The 22,144-nt window shown below is 45.7% G+C and overlaps 1 protein-coding gene and 1 long non-coding RNA gene across 4 annotated transcripts; both read left to right on the top strand.

The window, feature by feature from the left end:
- Positions 1–117: 117 nt before the first annotated feature.
- LOC123103931 (uncharacterized) lies at positions 118–5,191 on the top strand. Of its 3 annotated transcripts, none has more exons than XR_006450034.1 (9): positions 118–254; positions 334–415; positions 493–626; positions 737–891; positions 973–1,393; positions 1,483–1,604; positions 3,495–3,808; positions 4,052–4,129; positions 4,666–5,191. XR_006450034.1 is itself a non-coding variant. In XM_044525631.1 (9 exons), exons 5-9 carry the CDS (start codon positions 1,226–1,228, stop codon positions 4,667–4,669), a joined length of 438 nt encoding a protein of 145 aa, XP_044381566.1. In that variant the 5' UTR covers positions 118–254; positions 334–415; positions 493–626; positions 737–891; positions 973–1,225; the 3' UTR covers positions 4,670–5,191. The 3 variants fall into 3 exon arrangements, 1 of the variants encoding a protein (XP_044381566.1); XM_044525631.1 differs by having other exon boundaries at positions 3,743–3,808; XR_006450033.1 differs by having other exon boundaries at positions 4,052–5,191.
- Positions 5,192–6,510: 1,319 nt separating this feature from the next.
- Positions 6,511–13,570, top strand: LOC123107137 (uncharacterized). The gene is made up of 5 exons (XR_006451595.1): positions 6,511–6,652; positions 6,758–6,896; positions 9,590–9,688; positions 12,958–13,035; positions 13,328–13,570. It is a non-coding gene; the product is annotated as an uncharacterized lncRNA (long non-coding RNA).
- The last annotated feature ends 8,574 nt before the right edge of the window (positions 13,571–22,144 follow it).

Genomic DNA, 22,144 nt, shown 5'->3' with positions numbered 1-22,144 from the left:
CTGCTCCTGAAACCATGGTTTATCATGCATTTAAAATAAATACTACCTAAGTAAGATGCGCATCACCACAAAAATACCTTATTTCTAACAAATATTAACATCCATGTGTGTATTTCTTTACAGGAATACCGAAATGAAAATCGTTCTTTGGGGACAAAGGGTTGTTGAGTTTGAAGCGCAACTTGTGTATGACAATGGACAGAACTTACCTGTTATTGGTGTTTTTGTTGGCCTTCTAATGAAATCTTACAATAGTAAGTCAAAGATTTTATATTGGAACCACTTTTTGGTGCTCGCGTTTCATGCTGAATGTATTCTCAACCTATTATGCAGATGATGAAACTCTTAGCAGAGGATCTGCATGCAGATGGTATCTAAACGAGGACATTCCTGAAATAGATGACTCCTTTGAAAGGTTTGAGTGCCCTTTACAACTATGTGCCTACGAGCTCATCTTCTCACAGTTTGAACCACATGTCTTTACACACACAGGTTGGGTGATGATTTTCCAAAAAATTCAATGGATATCAAATGGTGCTGAGAAGTTTGCTGCAAAAAGCAACCGAGGTGACCTCCCACAGAAAACTGTCGACGAGCTGCGAAACATGGATCCATGGGAGGCAGAGGTGTGTTTCTATCACACTTAAATTCAGTTATCCTATCTTTTATGATTATTTTCAGAAATAATAGTACCAACTTTGAGAAAACATCTGTGATGCACTCTTTCCCTTGGCAGAACACATATTTTCTTTGCACTGCCACAATTACAAAAGTGATGCCTGAGCAGCCATGGTGGTTCCAATCTTGTTGTAAATTCCATTGTTCTGCCACCTCTTATGGCTCGGAATTCAGATGCAGTGCAAGATGTGTCTCAACAAAAGCTTACCCAAAGTACAGTCTCATATAAAAAACGAAATTCAAGATGATCTTCTTGATCACTCAATTAACAGAGCTGTTTATTTGCCTATGCAGGTTCCGCCTTTGTTTAGAAGGAACGGATGGCACAGGCGCATCCGAGTTTGTGTTCTTTAACAGAGTTGCACAACAACTTGTTGGAAAATATGTCATGGCACTGCTAAGGTCATCTGCACTTCCTCGTGAAATAGCTGCAGTTGTGTCTCAGAAATATACCCTTGCTGTCTCAGTGACCCAGAAGAGCCTCTAAAAGAGAAACATTTCATTCCAAGTGAATGGCATTCAAACCTTTTTTGGGAGACATGACTCTATGTCACATGATACTCGTGCTCCTACTATTATGCCCCTAGCGATTCCAACTGGATCTTCAAGTGGTCATGCACTTGCTGTATCTACCAACCCGAGCTCTGTAGACAACATGCCTGAGCTCCCCATAGTAGCTGAAAAAGAAATCAAAAAGACAAGCGCATCACGTGTGGTATGTCCTTCAAAATCTAAAGTATTTACTATTCGAATTGTGTGGATCATGCAATCGTGTTAAAACAACGCTTTTCCATCTCTCTTTAGCTTCTTCGCCTCCTGAAGAGAAAGAATACTGATGGCTCTGCTGAAATAGAGTTGTCAAGCAAAGTGACCAACAACGATGCTTCAAGTGATGGAACTACGGTGCTGGCAATTACACCTCTCGTGTAAGTGTCTCATCAATTTCAAAAGAACTATCGTTTGATCTTGCTTCATTCCGATCAATTGATTGTAATGCCGCTTGTACCACACACAACTCAACAAACAAGATCAAAGACAAGAACATTGAAGTTGACAACACGGCACTAAAGGGCGCTGCATTTGCCACTCCTTCAAGCCTGTCTCTACCACAAGACTTCATTCCTCCATCAAGGTTCCTCTCTCTCTCTCTCTCTGTAGCTGCATCAACAACGTCAACTATGACCCCATAATTCGACTGTAGTGACTTGGTTCACTCTGTCTTTTTCCTCCACTTTCGTAATTTGCAAACCATGTTTGTTGTGGCTTACATTTCGGTTGACCTATGACCCTGAACCACAGATCTGATCAACATTGTTTGAGCGTGGATTTTGTCTTCTTTTTTATCTCTTATTTCACTTTTAGTTAGTTCTTACTCCTGCTGCTGCTCTTTTGCACTTTTGTTACGCATTGCTACAAACCTTTCTTTATTTTATTTTTATTTTTTTAGAAAAGGAGGATGACCCCCGGCCTCTGCATCTGGGAGATGCATACGGCCACTTTATTGATTATTCTCGAGGACCTTACAAAGTATTACAACAATATGCCTGAATCCGCCATCTTGACAACATATGCCACTACTCCTATCCAAATGATGCAGGGGTGCTACCTGGGCCACATACCCAGACTACTCACCTAATCCTATCATCCAAAGCCAGAAGCCCCATCCGAGCCACATACTGGGTCTGGGGCATAAACTGGTCTGACGCACTCACATGTGTCGTCGCCGCCATCTTCCACATGTCCGTCTTCAGAGCAGATATTGAGGCTTCTACCTTGTGAGGTCACTCCGTCATCGACGCCACCTTGACGCCAGACAACTACCTCCACCTGCGCGAGTCCATCACCGCGCATCGGGCGCCGAGTCTCCACCGCACCACGCCGCCGAGATCCGCCGTCATCAATGTGAAGGATGAAGCACCGCTCCACCAAAAAGGCGCCCGCTGGTCCCTCGATCCCGTGTACGCCTCCAAGAATGACGCCCCCAAGGAGGAAACGACACCAACGCGCCGCCGTCATCCGATCAACTGATCTAAGGTTTCCCCCGGAGGTAGCGGATAGAGGTCTAGAGCTTCTCCACGGCGATGCCTTCAAGAAGGTAATGACACAACAGGGTGTCACCAACGCCGGCCATGGCATGAAGCCGAGCACAAGGTTTTCACCCGGATCCGCTCGAAGAACCTCCATCACGTAATGTGTGCACAGGTCGCCGCCGATCTGAGCCGCCGCACAACGAGCAGGCCGCACCGGCCAGATCAGATCTGTCCGGAGGGCACAACCCGCATGGTGCCGACCCAACCACCAGGCCCTCCATGCCGCCACCGCCGATCCGAGGTCAGATGGTGTGTCGCCGCAGACCCGGCCGCCGCCGCCGAACGCCGCCACGCAGCCCGAGGCAGAACCGGCTGCCGCACCCCACCATCGCCGCCCCTGGCCAAGGCAGCCGCCGCGCCGCCGCCGGAAGGCAGGCCCGCCGCGCCGCCAGGCCAGATCGGCCCTTGGCCGAGGCAGCCGCCGCGCCGCCAGGCCAGATCGGCCGCGCCACCCATGCCGCGGGGCGCCGCACCACCCCCACGGCGCAGGCAAGAGGGAGGACCCCCGCCACCGCCGTCAGCCCCGGGCCATCGCCGGCGGCGTCCTTCGGCGGCGGCGGAGGGAGGGGAGGAGGGAGGGGAGGGGACCGGCGGCGGCTAGGGATCGAGATCCCGCCCGAGTCGCCCGAGCGGGGGCGACGCGGGGGGCAGCGCCTCTTTATTTTATTTAGTCGTTAGAACTCTATATGTATGCTAGCTAATGTTTATCATCGTTTAAACATGAAGGTAACCAGAACATTATTAGTCCTCCGACTCTTTGGTTGTTATATACTAAGATCTTGCCGCTGGTCCTCAGGTTGTTGATTTTGTTCACTTCTTATGAATTGCACTTATTAGTCAGTTCTCCAATGTACAGATATTCATGCAACTACACTTTGGAGTATTATGTACAGAATATAATATAGTATGCCATTGTGGATGCCAAATTATCGTAATCTCATGTTTGTCTACTATATTTACAACATGCATTACAGCGCTGCTGAAGACCTTACAGTTGAATCAGGAACTTCCACTAAGCAGACTAACCCTCCTAAGAAATTGTGTGTATCCCCTCCGTCAATTAGGTCCATTCTAATTGATCTCATAAACTGGTGTAATTTGGAAGGGAATCAATAATAACAATAATTTCTCAATAAGAATATCCCTAAAATATGTTTGGTAATAACAACCATGGAGAAACTGTACAACACTTGCGTATAGTTCTTCAGTACTTAATTAGCCAATTTCCTTCCTTCCCCATAGTTTAATTGTTTCTTATTTTCATCTTTTGAAAACATGTGCAGTAAGATGGGCAAGACTGTTGTTACTGCCTCTAATACTCCAAACAAGCCTAAGAAGGGACACACTGGCTCCAAAAAAAAGTAAGAAAGAGATTCTTCAAGGGTTTCATATTCACAATCGTCCTCTCGGGTCCTGTATTCGTCTTCTAGGGTATCATATTCCTCTTCTGAGTCTTCCGATGCCGAACCCAATCGTTGCATAAAAGTTCGTACCGTGCTTTTATGTTTACGAGCTAAAGTTCTAGCACATGAAAGTCGAAGTATATACTTTAGTCGAGGTAATGATCATACGTCTGTAATGCATTGTATGGCCCAGAATAGGTCCTATTCTTTTACCTTTTCCAGGTAGTCGATGGCTATTCACAGCTACCACCTTAACACCAAAGAAGAGTTTGACCCAATGCTTTATTTCTCGGGCCAGACGGACATTGGTCCTCGAGTGCAAAGGCATAAGGGAGCTTGACTGCAAGACTCACCCGTCGAGCAGAGACGAAAGTCGGCCTTAGTGATCCGACAGTGCCGAGTGGAAGGATAGCAATAGGCTCTTTCACATTACCTGCACCTCATAGAATTTTTAGTGCTCTTTGCTAAAGTGTATCATCTGTGTTGTAATGCAGGTGATATCCTTCACCTCTTGCGTTTGGATGGTCACATGAGCACAAGATGCTAGCGTTTAAGCTCATCCGACTCTGCATGTTAACTATTCCTGCGAATGCAACTCCCTTATGTTATGTAATATATCAATGATCCACCAAAGTAGTAGTGGATCCAAACTTACCAGTATTCGATGATATCGAGCTCATGTTCAGCCAAGTGCTTTTCCGTTTACCGCTGCTTGTCAGCGTAAGCAGATTTGTTGTGCATCTGTTCTGTAGCAGAATGTTAAAAGACTTAATATTCAGCTAGCTGCTTTTCCCTCTCATGCCACCTATTGGCACAGGCAGAAGAGCCGAGTACGTATTGTATATAGTTTATTCTACACTAGAAGCTTGTAAGACCTAATATTCAGCTAATTGCTTTTCCCTTTCATGTCACTTGCTGACATAAGCAGAGGTGCTGACTACATATTGTACATAGTACTACCTTGTAAGACTTGAACCTAAGTTATGGTTTCCCTTATGCAGTGAAGTACTTATGTGTATTGCAGAAGCTTCTTCTTACTATTCTATATTTTATTTGAATGTTGCTTGACATATTATTACCTGGAATGCATATCTTGTATGCAGTTACATTTTTAACATACATGCATCAACTAATCCATATCGTCCTCTCATTTGAAGAAATTTATGAATTACAAGTAACCGCGCAATCCATGTGACACCTAAGTCATATGAAATGTATTAGACTTACAATATTTGTACACTTCCATCGATTATAAATGGTAGTAAAATTTAGGATCATGAACTCTTCAATACTACCATGATGAAAGAGAAACAAAGCTTCTAGAGTATCCTTTTCTGTAATCCCTTATACTCTTCTAATTAATATAAAGAGCATTTGCACTTCTATGCAAGTATTTCTATTAGAAAGAGACCGGGGTCCACCAACAGAAGCGCCAACCCAAAAAACTAATTTCTAAAACAGCAAGAAAAATCCATCGATAAAAAAGGCAGTAAAATGTAGGACCATGTACTCTTCACTACTATCATGATGAAAGAGAAACAAAGCTCTTAGAGTATCCTTTTCTGTAATCCCTTATACTCTTCTAATCAATAAGAGCGTTTAAACTTCTATGTGAGTATTTGTATTAGAACACGACTAGGGTCCACCAACAGAAGCAGCGGCGTGAAAACCTAATTTCTAAAACAGCAAGAAAACAAAGTGATCTTCGCTACAAAAAACAAAGTTTGTGTATATGAATCGAGATCCATCCGTTGACTGGCCAGTCTGTCCAATTTTGCCTTGACTCTAGGCGCCCTTTCGATGGAGTATGCAGCGAAACACAATGGCATCTATTTTCATTAAACGACACTAATAACTATTTTAATAATAAAAGTGCATATTACAATTATGAAAAACTCCAAAAAATATAATATAAATTTTATAGGCACGAAAATATGATGTTAAACATATTGATCACTTTATAAGTTTTGCAAATAGCTGATAATTTTATTTAGATTAAATAATATTGTCACTTTTTCTCTAAAAAAATAGTTGATTTACTTGGTTCTTGCAAATAATTGTTACATCCAATAATACTATCTTATGTTACATTTTGTCTGTCACTTTCGCATTTATAGACGCATTTTTAGTTTTTTATAGCGATCCTTTCTTATGAGAAATTTGGTCCGAACTTGTATAATTTTTTAGGAACTTTCCACCTTTTAAATCACTTTGAATAAAGATAGTACATAATGAGTCTGCTTGATCGTTTGGCCTGCTCCACTTGGCCCATCTGCCCCACCAATACAGACCTATCTAAAGCAACACGCAACCCATTTCTCTTCTCCAGAAAAAATAAACCACCTACGTAGTCTGTCTCTCTCACTCTCTTTCTCCCCAGCACCTCCTACTCGATCCCCTTTCTCCTGTGTTCTCTCTCCCGTACGGCGGCGCTCACCGCAGAACTCTGGGCTCAACACGCGACGTCCAACACCATCGAAGGTACGCACGCCTGCCATGCAATGATGCAACGTGCTCTACCTCTTCCACCAAATTGAATTACGTTCCCTGTTTCGTGCGATTGAGCGAATCATTTTATGTCGCTAGGGTTTCCCTCTGGCCAGCTCCTTGGCGTATCTGTTCTCCACACTGTTGCGCCCATTCTGTGCATATCCCGGCGCCCTACTTCGTGTGCTTCTGGTCTGCACAAGTAGCGCTCCTCTCGGCGATCATTCATCCAGACGAAGTAAGTACATCATAGCCTGTAAACGGAAAATCCCATCTCTTTCCAGCTTTATACTGTTTAATACTACATAAAGCACACTCTTTGGTTTGTGTGACAAAATCAGTACAGTCACCTCACATAAAATTCTATTTCAGCTCACAAACCTATCATTTGCAAAGTAAATTATGAAATGAGTGCATACTAACATACATGGTGCCTAATATCTTATCAGCATCGTACAATGGATGCAATTGAAGTTCCACCTAGGGTCATCTTTGAGACCATAATGAATAAACTCCAATTACCTCCACCAGCATTCCACAGCCATGGAGATGTGAATGGGAAAACAACAGTAGTTGTGGATTTCTACCCATCCAGATCCACCCTGCCTTATCCTTCCTGTGAAATACACCTATCAAGCAGTGCATCAATGACACCGCAAGTTGCTGAACACGAAGCAACAGTTAAGGCTATAAAATACATGCTATCAGTTGAGAAAAAGGAACTGAAGGACTACAATTATGTAAAAGTGAAGAGCATGGAAGATTCTAACAGAAACCTCATCAAACAGTTAGCTTCCAAAAAAGGTTCACTATGCGTGAAGAACAGAAGAATTGGGGAACTCACAACAGCCTTTCGCACGTTCATACACGCATCAACAGTCCATTGCCAAAAAATTCACACACTTGTAGCAGACAACCAATCGAATAGAGAAGCAGTGGTTGCTACACCTTTCAGCTCGTGTTTCGTGGAACTAGAGAAGCTCACATCAGATCTTCACTGTTTGATCATCAAAGCAACCGAGAAAGTGCAGTCCGTTGGTGGTTATGAAGACCAATCACAGTCAGACGACAGTGAGGGCGATCAGCTTCCACAATACTTTGGACCAGAAGATGAATACATTGGACCAAGCTGCCTTGCTAGGGCTGAAAAAAAAGCTCGAAGTTCATGAGCTAAACAAGTAGCTCGTGACTCGGCTCGAATCGACTCAAACTCGAAGAATAACGAGTCGAGCCAAGCTTTAGTTTAAGATCATTTATAGACCAAGTTAAACGAGCCAATCTCACGAGTACTTGTGTAACTCGTTAGGCTCGGTACAAAAGATCAGTCATTCCCAATACAAAAAAAGATCAGCCACTCAACACCCTATGTCCTAGGCGCACAACACAAGGCCTACCCATTGAAGGCCCAACCGCCTAGGAGACTCATGCGTTACAAGAAAATTACTATTGTTAGTGATATATATGTTTAATATATACATAATTATTTTTATAATATTTGAGGGTTTTATGTTCATATCTTTAACGAGCTTAACAAGCTAAACGAGCCAGCTCGCGAGTTATACGAGTCGAGCCAATCTTGGATTTGAGCTCGTTATAATAACGAGTCGAGTCGAGCTAGCTCGTTAACGAAGCAAGCTCTAGCGAGTCGAGCCGAACTGGCTCGACTCGGCTCGAATTCCATCCCTATGCCTTGCTGATGAACCTTACTATGATACAGACGAGTAGCTCTTTTAATGTCAAGGTTTCTAAGGTATATGTATCTCATGTTAAGGGAATGTACTGTTCGCACCTGTCGATGCATGTATCGACAGAAATTAAGTTGAACGCTCTGTGTAACTGTGTCCAATACTATGTACCTCTGTTTACTTTTGAACACTGCCCTACAAAGCATTCGGTGTATCGAGTGATAAATATGTATGCTGTCTTTGAATGCAATGGCCTCTGCTATAAATATGTACTTTACGTCTCTATTATTTACGAAAACTCAAAAAAATTGATTTTAAGACGTTTCATACAAAAAATAATGATTAAATATTTATTTATCGCCAATGCCTTCTATTCACTCTTTCTTGCCAAAGTCCATAAATCCGAATGTTTTGGCTCCAGGCCTGCCCGTTTTTGCGCCAATCTCTGTAAAGAAATACGTTGGAGTCACCCTCACAACTCGCATCACAGCAACCCAGATTGACCACACATCTCTTTCCCCTTTCCCCTTTGCACGATTAGGGTTTACTGCACCGCTGTCACTGGTCAATATCGCCTCTCTCCCGCGGCGCGACGCCGCCGCCTCAATACAGGTTCCTCGTGGCTCCGGTGCCCAAGCGGCAACGCGCCTGAAGCCATCCTTCCAGCAAACACATGTACTGCTCCGCTCCCCTCACCCCACTCTCCTGTCCTTTGTCCTACTTCCTTTTTTGCGACAAGCCTCCTCTTTTTCGTAACCCTCCCTCTCTTCTATTGTGGTAGTGGTGCATATGTTGGTCAGCTTGTAAAGTTTGTATAGAAGACTACAACGCCAGCAGTAGTACATATGTTGGGCAATTTCTCAAGTTTGTAGACAAGACTAGAACACTAGAACGGCTATGTTTCTGGTACTCTGTTTTCACTTCCTTCCCACCATTGGTAGCCTACTAAGACAAGATATTCATTTGTAGTGTCAACGATTTCTTACTGTACCCATCACTCTCTGTATGAAACATTAAGTTTAAGTTAAAATTGAGTTGTTCTCCTCTCTAAAACATGATTATAAATACGCTACATTTTAATTGAACTGTTAGGACCTATTATACCCTCTTCAGTGTTTTCATATCAACATGGGTTAACATTCACAACAGCAGGTGTTCAACTTATAGACAGCAGTTTCAGTAAATAGGGAGCACATTCTGACCATCCATTTTTTCATATCCCAAATAACCATGTTCTATTCTGCAGATTTTCTTCTCTGATCTTGAACTTGCAATTGGTGAATGAACGAAGAAACAACAGCAGGAATGGAGGAGAACCATACTTCTTCGTTCAAAACACCTACAGGTACGTCCTCTCTAAGAGCAATACTTGAATTTGCCAAACTATGAACGCACACAACTCATATATAACAAACTCCCATTTAAATCGCAGCCGATGAACTACAATCTTGGATGATAGAGCAAACCACACCAATCAAGTGCCTCATGTATCCTCGGACTTACATCAGTAGAGTCGATGAGAAAAGAAGGCATTGATGTCTACTACACAACCTTCTTCTTGTAGACGTTGTTGGGCCTCCAACTGCAGAGATTTGTAGGATAGTAGCAAATTTCCCTCAAGTGGATGACCTAAAGTTTATCAATCCGTAGGAGGCGTAGGATGAAGATGGTCTCTCTCAACCAACCTTGCAACCAAATAACAAAGAGTCTCTTGTGTCCCCAACACACCCAATACAATGGTAAATTGTATATATAGGTGCACTAGTTCGGTGAACAGATGGTGATACAAGTGGTATATGGATAGTAGATAATGATTTCTGTAATCTGAAAATATAAAACAGCAAGGTAACTAATGATAAAAGTGAGCACAAACGGTATTGCAATGCGTTGAAACAAGGCCTAGGGTTCATACTTTCACTAGTGCAAATTCTCTCAACAATAATAACATAATTGGATCATATAACTATCCCTCAACATGCAACAAAGAGTCACTCCAAAGTCACTAATAGCGGAGAACAAACGAAGAGATTATGGTAGGGTACGAAACCACCTCAAAGTTATCCTTCCTGATCGATCTACTCAAGAGCCCGTAGTAAAATAACATGAAGCTATTCTTTTCATTCAATCTATCATATAGTTCGTACTAGAATAACACCTTAAGACACAAATCAACCAAAACCCTAATGTCACCTAGATACTCCAATGTCACCTCAAGTATCTGTGGGTATGATGATATGATATGCATCACACAATCTCAGATTCATCTATTCAAACCAACACAAAGTACTTCAAAGAGTGCTCCAAAGTTTCTACCGGAGAGTCAATACGTAAACGTGTGCCAACCCCTATGCATAGGTTCATGGGCGGAACTCGCAAGTTGATCACCAAAACATACATCAAGTGGATCAATAGAATACCCCATTGTCACCACGGGTATCCCACGCAAGACATACATCAAGTGTTCTCAAATCCTTAAAGACTCAATCCGAAAAGATAACTTCAAAGGGAAAACTCAATTCATCACAAGAGAGTAGAGGGGGAGAAACATCATAAGGTCCAACTATAATAGCAAAGCTCGCGATACATCAAGTTCGTATCACCTCAAGAACACGAGAGAGAGAGAGAGATCAAACACATAGCTACTGGTACATACCCTCAGCCCTGAGGGAGAACTACTCCCTCCTCGTCATGGAGAGCACCGAGATGATGAAGATGGCCACCGGAGAGGGATTCCTCCTCCGGCAGGGTGCCGGAACGGGTCTAGATTGGTTTTCGGTGGCTACGGAGGCTTTTGGCAGCGGAACTCCCGATCTATTGTGTTCTTCAAAGTTTTTAGGGTATATGGGTATATATAGGAGGAAGAAGTACGACGGCGGATCTCCGGGCTGTCCACGAGGCAGGGGGCGCGCCCAGGGGGTGGGCGCGCCCCCCACCCTCGTGGGCAGCCCGGGACTCTCCTGGTCCATCTCCGATACTCCGTGGGCTTCTTCTGGTCCAAAAATAAGTTCCCTGAAGTTTCAGGTCAATTGGACTCCGATTGATTTTCCTTTTCTGCATACTCTAAAACAAGGAAAAAACAGAAACTGGCACTGGGCACTGGGCACGGTTAGTCCCAAAAATAATATAAAAGGGCATAATAAAGCCCATAAACATCCAAAACAGATAATATAATAGCATCGAACAATAAAAATTATAGATACGTTGGAGACGTATCAGGCATCTGCATAGATTTATCACAAGGTTCACCATACACCGTGCTGATGGGTCACCTGCAAACCGACTTGACTTGTCGAAGGCCCTATTCTATCGTCTCTGAATGAGTTATACTCCGGTACTCTACACCTTCAACACGGATTCCACTACACTTCTTGAGCTAGTAAATGAACTCATGAATAGGTACGCAATAGCTTTTATGAGTAGCCGTAGAAACCTCCATATAGATGGAATTGAATATTTTTGTCAGTGTATCTCGAATGAATTGAAAACCTATGATGAAGCCTTATATTATTTTCCATGCACGATCAACATAGCCTGATTCCATCTTCATATAAACATATACTCTCTTTCGCTGCACTTGTGGATAGTGAAGGCCATCGAGCGCATGCTCCAACCATACTGCATCGTTACCTACTTCAATGAATCAAACCTCATGTTGAATGAACTTAGAGGGATAGCATGTGCTGGATGGAATGCACTAGGCAACAAAGCTTTCCCACACTACATAGTGATTCATGTTAGAATTAGAATTGATGGACCAGTTGGATCACAACACCGCACATGTAAGAAGATCATGACATATTGTGTAGCACTTCGTGCTCGAACTCTCAACACAAACCCTCACCCAGGCGCCACCGAAACTACAGAGACCAGGAAATATACATTTGTTGAGGCGGCCGCTCTTGGAAGTGTTAATTATTGCTATCTCAATGATGTTGATGTGGACTTGCAAACAATGTGCCTGCTAGAGTCATCCTACACACTAAGTGTTCCTCTATCAACTCCTTTACAAAACGAAGCAAAAATCATAGAGCAACTCCATGATATGAATATACTGAATGTTGTTGAGCCAAGGCTTAAGTTCCTAGACAGACGAACATGCCTCATAAACGGCACAGTCCTGTCACTTTCGCTCAGGAAAAATAGCATACTCAAAGATTCAGCAAAAGAAATCCATGTTGGCCCCTACTGTATACGCAAATGGTCCAAATCAGTGAAAGGTACACCGGGTGAGCTCACAAGGAGACTTGATGTTAGACTGCAAGGGCTACCAAATAGATACTATAGCACAGTAATCATGGAGGATATTTTAAGCCCCTACTACACGCTGGATGATAATGGTTATGATGTAGGCTCATCACCAAATTTAGTAGGATATGAATGCACCGTTTGGACAAAAGCGAATTAGCAGATGCCAGATTTAATAACAACCTGGGTCACACCTGATGGTTGTGTATTTGAATCAGCACAAATGACGGGATTGCAGCTGCGATTGCACCGATACAAAATAGAGCTCTATGTAACTTCAGAAAACTCTGAGGTGAGCTCACAATTTCACATGTATGATCATCTTCCGTATGCTAACTGTCCCATTGTCTTTTCTCCTGATAAAAGCAGGTTCCATCGAGAGAAGTTTCCAGCACCAGCGTTGCCATTCCTCCACTCAATAATTAACTTGTATGCAAGAAAGCTAAGGTAAAAATTCTGTTAACCTCTATCATGCGAGATATGGTCATACAATTCCATAAAAGTTTGCGTGCTTTCAAAACCCAAAGTAAATTGCAGCAAAATTCACAAGTTTGCAAAAGACTATTGCTACATTTTTATATAGCCAAGAGCATTTCAAAATCTTAATATCTTCATCATTGGCTTTTCTGATCATACCGATGACCAATTTCCAATATGTACCCAGTTTATGAAGCTATCATCTTGTATTTAACATATGCTTTTTTGATGCATCACTCATCAATTCTATTCATGCTTCCAGGTTTCAACTTTGGTTAGCAAAATGCCACGTCCACCATTCAATAGCTGAAATGAATGACAAGACAAGAAAGAACTGTCACACTCAGGCCATGGCATAAACATAAGGACTCTCCATGTAATCCCTATAATATGACGTTGTAATAGCCGAATCTATCTTATGTTGAAGCTAAGGAATTGCATATGAGAATCATACAATGTTGCTGCTATTGTTATATTTACTGTATGTTATATCTTCTTTTCAAAATACTCGACATAACTATTGTCTATATTACAGATTCCTATTAATCTCATTTCACAACATATTTCTATGATATGCATACAAATACATTATCAATCGATATCTCAGTTGCAAATTCATTGCCATGAAAACCTCGGTGAATTGTCAATAGATCAGGATTTAGATGATTGCCCTTCTCTAAAGAAAAAACATTCTGGATAAGGTGCATATACATCACATCTCTAAAGAACAACATCATGTCAGTAGAATTGGTGAACACAATGATATTGACAGATCAATATAGAATTTGAGCTCCCAAACTGCACCTGCCACATGATTCAGCTCAACATAAACTGCTCTTCTAGGCCCAGCAAATCATCAACATAATCATTTCAACATGCAATCCAACATATTAAAGTTGAACGAGAAACAAATAGTAGCAACGCCCGCCTCTGTTCTTCACTTAAATTCTATTTACACGAGGAACCATTTTACTTGCTGCCGATGAAAATTAAGTTAGTACAACAACAAGATAATGTACGAAGTTTAAGTGTATCTGTCGATAGTTAAATTCAGTTCAAATGAGGAACTTGTACTTCCATCTTTGTTCTTCAGTTAAATACAATTTCAAATGATGAATATGTAGTGCCACCTTTGTTCTTCAGTTTAATTCAGTTGAGACAAGGAACTATTTTTACTTGCTCATGAAAATTAAGTTTGTACTACTACGAGACCACGTATGAATTTTGGGTGTATCGTCTCTACTGCAGCTCCTCGATAATCATCTCTTAAATGCTAAGCTGAGCTTGTTAACTGGCATGATTTGGCCCCTTCTCTTCAATACACTTTATTTTCATCTCAGTTAGTCTCAGAAGTTATGCATTCAAATAGGAAGTTCCAAATTGGTTTCTATAACAGATGCCGTTTGCTGCTGCTGCGGGAGATTGCAAGATTTGTTGGTGAGCTTTTCCTTTTCTTCCTCTGTAGTCCAATAGGTGTTTAGGTGTGCTCAGATTTTGGATATGCTCATATCTAAACAAATTCCTTTGGATGCACTGGTTAATTTGTAGGAATCAATTTTGAGAAGACTGAAGCTACCACGTGTCGGGGTTCTGGAACGACACCTATTGGATCCCTCGACGGAATCCCTTCTACGGTTGCGAGGCGTGGGGCTGCGCAAAGAGCGGGTCTAGAAGATCAAGTCGATGGGATTTTTACCCAGGTTCGGGCCGCAAGCGATGCGTAAAACCCTAGTCCTGCTTTGTGTGTATTTAGTGTTCTTGAGTTCTTGAACTAGCTGCCGTGCATGCCCAGTCCAAAAAGTCCAAATCCTTCCTCAGTGCGCCTCGGGCCTCCTTTTATATGCCAAAGGGGTCACCACAGTGGCACATAGGAGGTGGAAAGTATGTACAGTGTACAAGTTTATTTCCTGACATCCTAGGACAAACGCATTTAATGCGCCGCCTATGTGTCCCTTGGCTTTATCGGGGACGTTAAGGAAGCCCGTCCCGTCCATCGCCGCCTCGCCTTGCTTCGACGCGCGTCCAAGGTGACGAGGCATGCAACGCCATGCTGGCTGGCTGGCTGCTGAGCTGGTGCGGTGGCAGGGTCTTCACGAAGATCTACATGCTACCACGCAAGTGCTTTTGGCTAGTCGGCCTAGAGGCTGCATGCTGCCATGTGGGTGCATCCCTAGTTGGTAGGCTGGTTGCCACGTTGGAACGGGTGCGGGGCAGCGAAGCTTTGGTAAGTGCGGGCCTGGCTTTGGCTCCGTAGACGCCCCCGGCAAGGCCCTTGCCGGGATCTCATGGGCATCTCCGGCAAGGGTCTTGCCAGGGGCTTGCGAGCGTCCCGGGCAAGGGTCTTGCCGGGGGTCTTTAGTTGTCCCCGACAAGATCTTGCCGGGGGCTTTCGTCTTCTGGTTCTCATCTAGGCTTGCAGGCCTTTGGTTTCCACAAAGATATACATGCCACCATGCAGGCGCTCCCGAGCGTTGGTCTTGACGTTTGTCGATGGCGTCATAACTCTCAGGCTCAAGGGTGGCGGTCTCGCTGGTGTTTGGCAAGTTGTCCTGGCAAGGCTCTTGCCGGAGGAAGCCCATCTTGTCTCTTCGCTCCTTATGCTTCTGGTTTGGGTGCTGCCTCGGCAGGTTTGTATCTTTGCTTCCTCTGCCCTGCCGAGCCCGGCCGCAGGTGTGGCTACGACTGCCCGTGCACAAGTAAAGGGGTACAGAAGGGCCCCTACTTTTGTACACCAACAGAAGCCCCCGAGCATGGACCACACATAAGCACGGAGCGTTGTTGGGACAGGCCCAGAACGGTGCGTGGGCACGCGTGGTAGAGTTTTTACTGCGGTAACTCCTTCGCCAGTTGCATAGCCCCATGCCCCGCAACCGTAGAAGGGAGCAGCGCAAGACACCTTCGCCTTCCCCTCCCCCCGCGGACGCCGCCCCAGAGGCCGACTTCGACCTTGGGTCCTTCAGCCCGAAGAGGAAGAGGAGGCAAGCAAAGGAGGGCGAGTAAGCATCTCACCCTTCATCATTTTTGACCCTTAGCTTGTGCCATCTTTCCTGACTTGATCTTGTCTTTGCAGCGACATGGAGACGCTGGCCCAGAGGGCGACGAAGAGGGCCAGGGCTTCGACGGGCGCCCCGCGCACGGCGGAGTTGGTGCTGATCCACCCGGACAACAGCCCTCGGCGCAGCCCCCGCCTCAGCCCCCAGCGTGAGTTCATTACTCACTCCTCACTGATGGGCGTTGGGGCATGAATCCTTGGTGCTGACCTTGCCGGGTTTTTAGGAGGAGAGCGGCAACAGAAGGAGCCACTGAGGGCCACCCCCGACTCGCCGCCCCCGTCAACCACGCCACCCAGAGGGGCATCCCCGGCAAGGGCGCCTTCTGCCGAGCCCATGTGCATGGAGGAGGAGGAGAAAGAGGCAGCATGGGCGCTGGCGGCTCCGTCCCAGCCATGAACGTTGGCGGGGAGGGAACCACTTCTTCCCAGCTTGGCACGGGTAAGTGGCCCGCCTCTCATCTCTCTTTATTAATTTTGATCTTGGCCTCGTTTCATTCTCCTTTCTAGTTTCCAGACCCTCCCTCGATGGACCATGAGGTCATCGATACTATGATTGGGGAGGTCATCAAGGACGCCGAAGCTGAGGCCGCCAAGATCGCGGCTGAGGAAGCCACCAAGTCTGTCGCCGAGGAGGCCAACAAGGAGCCTGCCGGGGAGCCCGGCATGGCCACTGCCGAGGAGGCCGGCAAGGGGCCTGCCGGGGAGGCCGCCGAGGAGCCCGTCGAGGAGGAGGTGTCCAATGACCAAGCTTCCTCCCCTGCAGTCCCTGCCCCGGGAAAGTACCTGAGGGTGGGTGATGACTTGTTCGTCCGCCTCCCAGGGACGACGAGCACCAGAGCGCCAGCCGAAGGGGAGGTGTTTGATGATGAGGTGCTCGCCACCGCCGGGCTCCAGGTTGTCGACGAACCGAGCACCGGCGACGGTGATTCCTAGGAGGAGCAGCTTCTTTGGGCCATGAGCGCCAACTTCCAGAAGCTCCAAGCGCTCCACCGTGCCCGCCAGGACAAGGTGAAGTCCAGGATGGCGGCGGTGGACAAGGCGGAGGCAGATTTTGAGGAGCGCGTCACCCAGACGCAAGTCTGGTTTGGCGATGCCCGTGAAGAGCGCAAGCGAGAGCTCATCCTGAAGCAGGCCGACATCGAGAAGGTCCAAGAGGCAGCGAAGGAGCAGGCCGCCAAGGATGAAGCCGCCCGGCAGCAGCAACAAGCTCTACTGGACAGCCAGGAGGAAGACCTCGTTGCGCGTGAGCAGGCGCTTGCTGCCACGCTCCGTGGCAAGGATGAGGAGGTTGGGAAGATTGTCGCGCAACGGACCCAGGAGCTGGAGCAGAAACACAAGGACACACTCAATGCTCTAGCCCTGGACCACGCCGACAAGGCGGAGGAGATGGAGATGGAACGGGAGGAGCTGACGGAGGTGAGGGACGCAGCCAACCATTCTCTGGCGGATTTGAAGGTCACCATCTCCGACCAGACCAAGCCGCTCTCCGAGGCCAACAGCTCCATTGATGATCTGAAGCTGTGGCTGGGTGCTTTGGAGGGGAAGCTTTCAAAGGTCACGGCCCAGGAGGAGACCCTGATCAAGGCCCTGGAGACCGAGAAGAAGTTGCGGAGCGATGACGCCGCCGCCCATAAGGAATATGCGGGCAGCATAAACCTCTAGATCAGCTGTCTTGCCGATGTTGCCAAGAGGCTCACTGCGCAGCTAGCCGTCATGGGCATGCCGGATGTCAGGTACTCCCAGGAGCCGAACATGAGCCCCAACGCCAGGCTGACCTTGTTCTTCGAGGGCATCCTCGACGCTCTGGAATGGCTCCGCTCCAACCGAGCGCCCTATCTGGCCAATGAGTCCTAGAGGCTTTGCCGGGGTGCCCTGACCAAGGTGCTCACCAAGGTGGTGTTCTGGAACCCCAATGTCGACTTCGCCGATGCGCTTGAGAGCTTGCCGGAGGGCACGGACCTCATGGCGCTCGAAGAGCGCATTGAGCCCATCATCAGCTGCGTCGATGGAGTCCAGAGGGTGGAGGGCCAGCACCGGGACTAGCCACCTTGTTTCTCCTTGCCGCTGCGAGTTCATGCCCGAGACAATTTTTATCTTAAGTTAGACCGCGACAGTCATTGATGTAATATAACTCTACAGTACTTTGAAATGAAGCATGCTATCTTCCTGTCCGATCTTTCTTTGTGTGCACACACCCTACGCCTAGTTGGACAGGTTTGTCGGTGCGTAAACCCATGTTGTGGCGCTTTGAGGAACGGATCCTCAGCAGCCTACCGGGGGGCGCTTGCTGCCGGGCAAATCACCTTGCCGTTCTTAGCGCAGCCGCCTGATCTGTTGAGCGGACTCAAAACAGAACAGGGGCGTTGCCAATAGCAGAAGGGTTCCCTTGCGTGCAGGTTTTCCATACAAGGAGCAAGATCTTTCGAGGAAGATAACTCTATAAAAAGGAAAATTGCTCAAAGTTTTGCGTGACTTAACTCTTCCATTGCCATGCGGATGGTTACTACGGCTGAGGATGGCACCGCCTCGCCCAGCTGACGGCACCAGAGTGTAGTTGATCAACGTCGCCTTCTTCTCTCGAGCCATCGCGATGAAGGAGTCGATGAGTTGGCCTGAAAAATGGATTTCCATAGCCTCAACGCCCCCTACCTGGCGCGCCAAAGATGTCGGGGTTCTGGAACGACAACTACGGGATCCCTCGGCGGAATCCCTTCTATGATTGCGAGGCGTAGGGCTGCGCAAAGAGTGGGTCTAAAAGAATAACTTGGTGGGATTTTTACCTAGGTTCCGGCTGCAAGCGATGCGTAAAACCCTAGTCCTGCTTTGTGTGTATTTAGTGTTCTTGAGTTCTTGAACTAGCTGCCATGCATGCCCAGTCCAAAAAGTCTGAATCCTTCCTCAATACGCCTCGGACCTCCTTTTATATGCCAAAGGGGTCGCCACAGTGGCACACGGGAGGTGGAAAGTATGTTCAGTGTACAAGTTTATCTCCTGACATCCTAGGACAAACGCATTTAATGCGCTGACTATGTGTCCTCTTGCTTTATCGGGGACGGTAAGGAAGCTTGTCCCGTCCATCGCCGCCTCGCCTTGCTTCGACGCGCGTCCAAGGTGACGAGGCATGCAGTGCCACGCTGGCTGGATGGCAACTAAGCTGGTGCGGTGGCAGGGTCTTCACGAAGATCTACATGCCACCACGCAGGTGCTTGGCTGGTCGGCCTAGAGGCTGCATGCTGCCACGCGGGTGCGTGCCTAGTTGGTAGGCTGGTTGCCACGTCGGAACGGGCATGGGGCAGTGAAGCTTTGGTAAGTGCGGGCCTGGCTTTGGCTCCGTAGACGCCCCCCGGCAAGGCCCTTGCCGGGATCTTGTGGGCGTCCCCGGCAAGGGTCTTGCCGGGGGCTTGCGAGTGTCCCCAGCAAGGGTCTTGCCGGGGGTCTTCAGTCGTCCCTGGCAAGATCTTGCCGGGGGCTTTTGTCTTCTGGTTCTCATCTAGGCTTGCAGGCCTTTGGTTTCCACAAAGATCTGCATGCCACCATGCAGGCGCTCCCGAGCCTCGGTCTTGACGTTTGTCGATGGCGTCATAACTCTCAGGCTCAAGGGTGGCGGTCTCGCTGGTGTTGGGCAAGTTGACCTGGCAAGGCTCTTGCCGGGGCCATGTAGGCCGCCCCGGCAAGGCACTTGCGAGGGGAAGCCCATCTTGTCCCTTTGCTCCTTATGCTTCTGGCTTGGGTGCTGCCTCAGCAGCTTTGTATCTTCGCTTCCTCTGCCCTGCCGAGCCCGGCCGCAGGTGTGGCTACGACTGCCCGTGCACAAGTAAAGGGGTACATAAGGTCCCCTACTTTTGTACACCGACACAAGTATCCGAATGGAGTGGTTGCAATCGTTATATACCCGGAATGATGCTTTTATATGTTTGAATTTTCACAAGTATTGCTAAACTTGGCCCTAGCGAAGTGGCAAGTGTATTGTTGTGTGTGAAGGTAAAAGAAACAAAGATAACGTAAGGGAAAACCAACCCGAAAATGCAACACAAGGACTAAAGTAGGTATTCAATTCCTTTGAATTGTATGATAAAAATATCTCTTGTTCTAGAATAACATGAAAATTGTCTCTTCATGAAGTTGGATTCAGGGCTTTGCTAATTTTCTGTGATTTGGAGTTTAATTTTGCATTACCATGAAAGTCTCTAGATAAGTTAAAAATAGACCTTGAAATTGCTTCACCTGAGTCTCTGAACTGTACTAGCCTGAATCCTAAAGTACACAGGTAGTGCCGAGTGTTTTAATATTAACCTGGAACATTGTCCAGGCTTATGAAAGCTTTACTGATGGACTTGGAAGGACTACCTCTGCTTTGATTGGGAACCCTATTAATGTGTATAATCGCGGGGCTGATGCCAGGTCAGCACTGACTACTGCAATTTGTGGAGCTCCGGCTGTTGTGGTAGCTCCAGTATCAGCAACTTCACGTGCTTTACATTATGCACTTCTTGGTATAAGGAACATGTGAGTTTTCACTCATTCTCAAATGTCGGCGAAAGTTGTGCGCATATATAGGGTTAGTAACATGTTATCCCATCAGACTATTTTGTTTGGTCTCTGATCAACTCACTCTTGATTCCTTTGCTATTATCACTATAAGTTATAGGTCAGTTACCCAGTTCTAATTAAATGTAGATCATTACCCAGTTAAGATTTGAAACATCACATAAGGATCTGTATTTTGTGTCTTATTTGGCACTTCAATATTTGTATTTTTTTTGTAAATATACACCAACTTATTGTCAAAATAAACCCTACAGTATATCGAGAACTATTACTCTAGAAGCCAACTTGCATTTATGTATGTATCTTTTGTTCATTAGTTCGGTCCAGAAAGTTACAAAGATGATAGTTCAGAGACCAATGAATAAAACAAGACAGGACCAGTGTGACATGACTTATCTTCTGATTTCACCTTTTGCAATATTAATTATTCCTCTAGACAAATTATGTTTCAATAAGAATAGTTTGATTATATAATAACGAGGAGATGACAAGATACTCGAATCTTGAGAAATGCTTATTTATCTAAGAAACTTCTAGCTTTATGGATGCACAGGGTCTTGTAAAGTACTTCCTCCATAAAGAAATATAAGAGCGTTTAGATCACTAAAGATATTTCTTTACAGAGGGAGTAATTGTCTTGTTGGATTCAATATCTTTACCTAATATTAAAGGACAGAGGCTTTCATAGTTCTCCATACGTCACCCTTTTATATCTGTTGATTTTATATATTTAACATAAATATTGATGGCTGAGATTTAAAATTAGTTTTGCATAATAAAGTAGGACACCTCGCTCACGTCCTGGTTTGCTCATTTTCGTTAGAAAAATAAAGTGCATATGCATGAGTCGAAGTCTGGTTGAATCAATATTGCCTCGCTCTACTAACCACGTCTTCCGATTCATGTCTTTCGCAATTGTATAGGACATTATATTATTTGACCATTCTTACTGTCCTTCGGTCTGTTTCTTCATGATTTCTTCATACGTCATCATATCGTTCTCCCGCGTTACGATCTCTCCGTCCCGTGTTTCTTTCCATATAATCGTTGCCTCGCTACCGTGTTGTCTCTGGCTTCCTTTAGATTCTTTATATATCTATATCTATACCTACTATTAAAGGGAATAGGTATTCTTGGTTTGGTTTGGTTCTTTTCATTTATTTTCGTTTGGTATGAGCACACGCTAAAGTTTCGTATGGTTTGCTCGTACACATGGTAAGCCATCCGGGCTAGGTACTCGTATGTTGATGGGCCTTCTATGGGATTTCATAGATACCGCGAAAAATAATTGGGTCAAAATAAATCAACATCGTGGCAATTGAACGCAGTACATCGTGTCTGGCTCTTTGATGTAACAACCAATAAGTTATGCATCTTTCACGTTTACTAATCCCCGCCTAGCTCTTTTACAATGGTTCCCACCAGTAAATATACAAGCGGCCTTAGGAATCAACCAACAGACCGTTAAACAAGCGGCCT

Source organism: Triticum aestivum, chromosome 5A, assembly GCF_018294505.1.
Source record: "Triticum aestivum cultivar Chinese Spring chromosome 5A, IWGSC CS RefSeq v2.1, whole genome shotgun sequence".
Classification (NCBI taxonomy): Eukaryota; Viridiplantae; Streptophyta; class Magnoliopsida; order Poales; family Poaceae; genus Triticum; species Triticum aestivum.
Note: the sequence above shows the minus strand (reverse complement) of the source record. Positions and strands in the feature narration are given on the sequence as shown.

Coding starts and splice junctions, on each gene's coding strand:
- LOC123103931 (XM_044525631.1), top strand. CDS start 1,226: ATGTCACATGATACTCGTGCTCCTACTATTATGCCCCTAGCGATTCCA. Junction 1,394..1,482: donor AGACAAGCGCATCACGTGTG/GTATGTCCTTCA, acceptor ATCTCTCTTTAG/CTTCTTCGCCTCCTGAAGAG. Junction 1,605..3,742: donor CTGGCAATTACACCTCTCGT/GTAAGTGTCTCA, acceptor CATGCATTACAG/CGCTGCTGAAGACCTTACAG.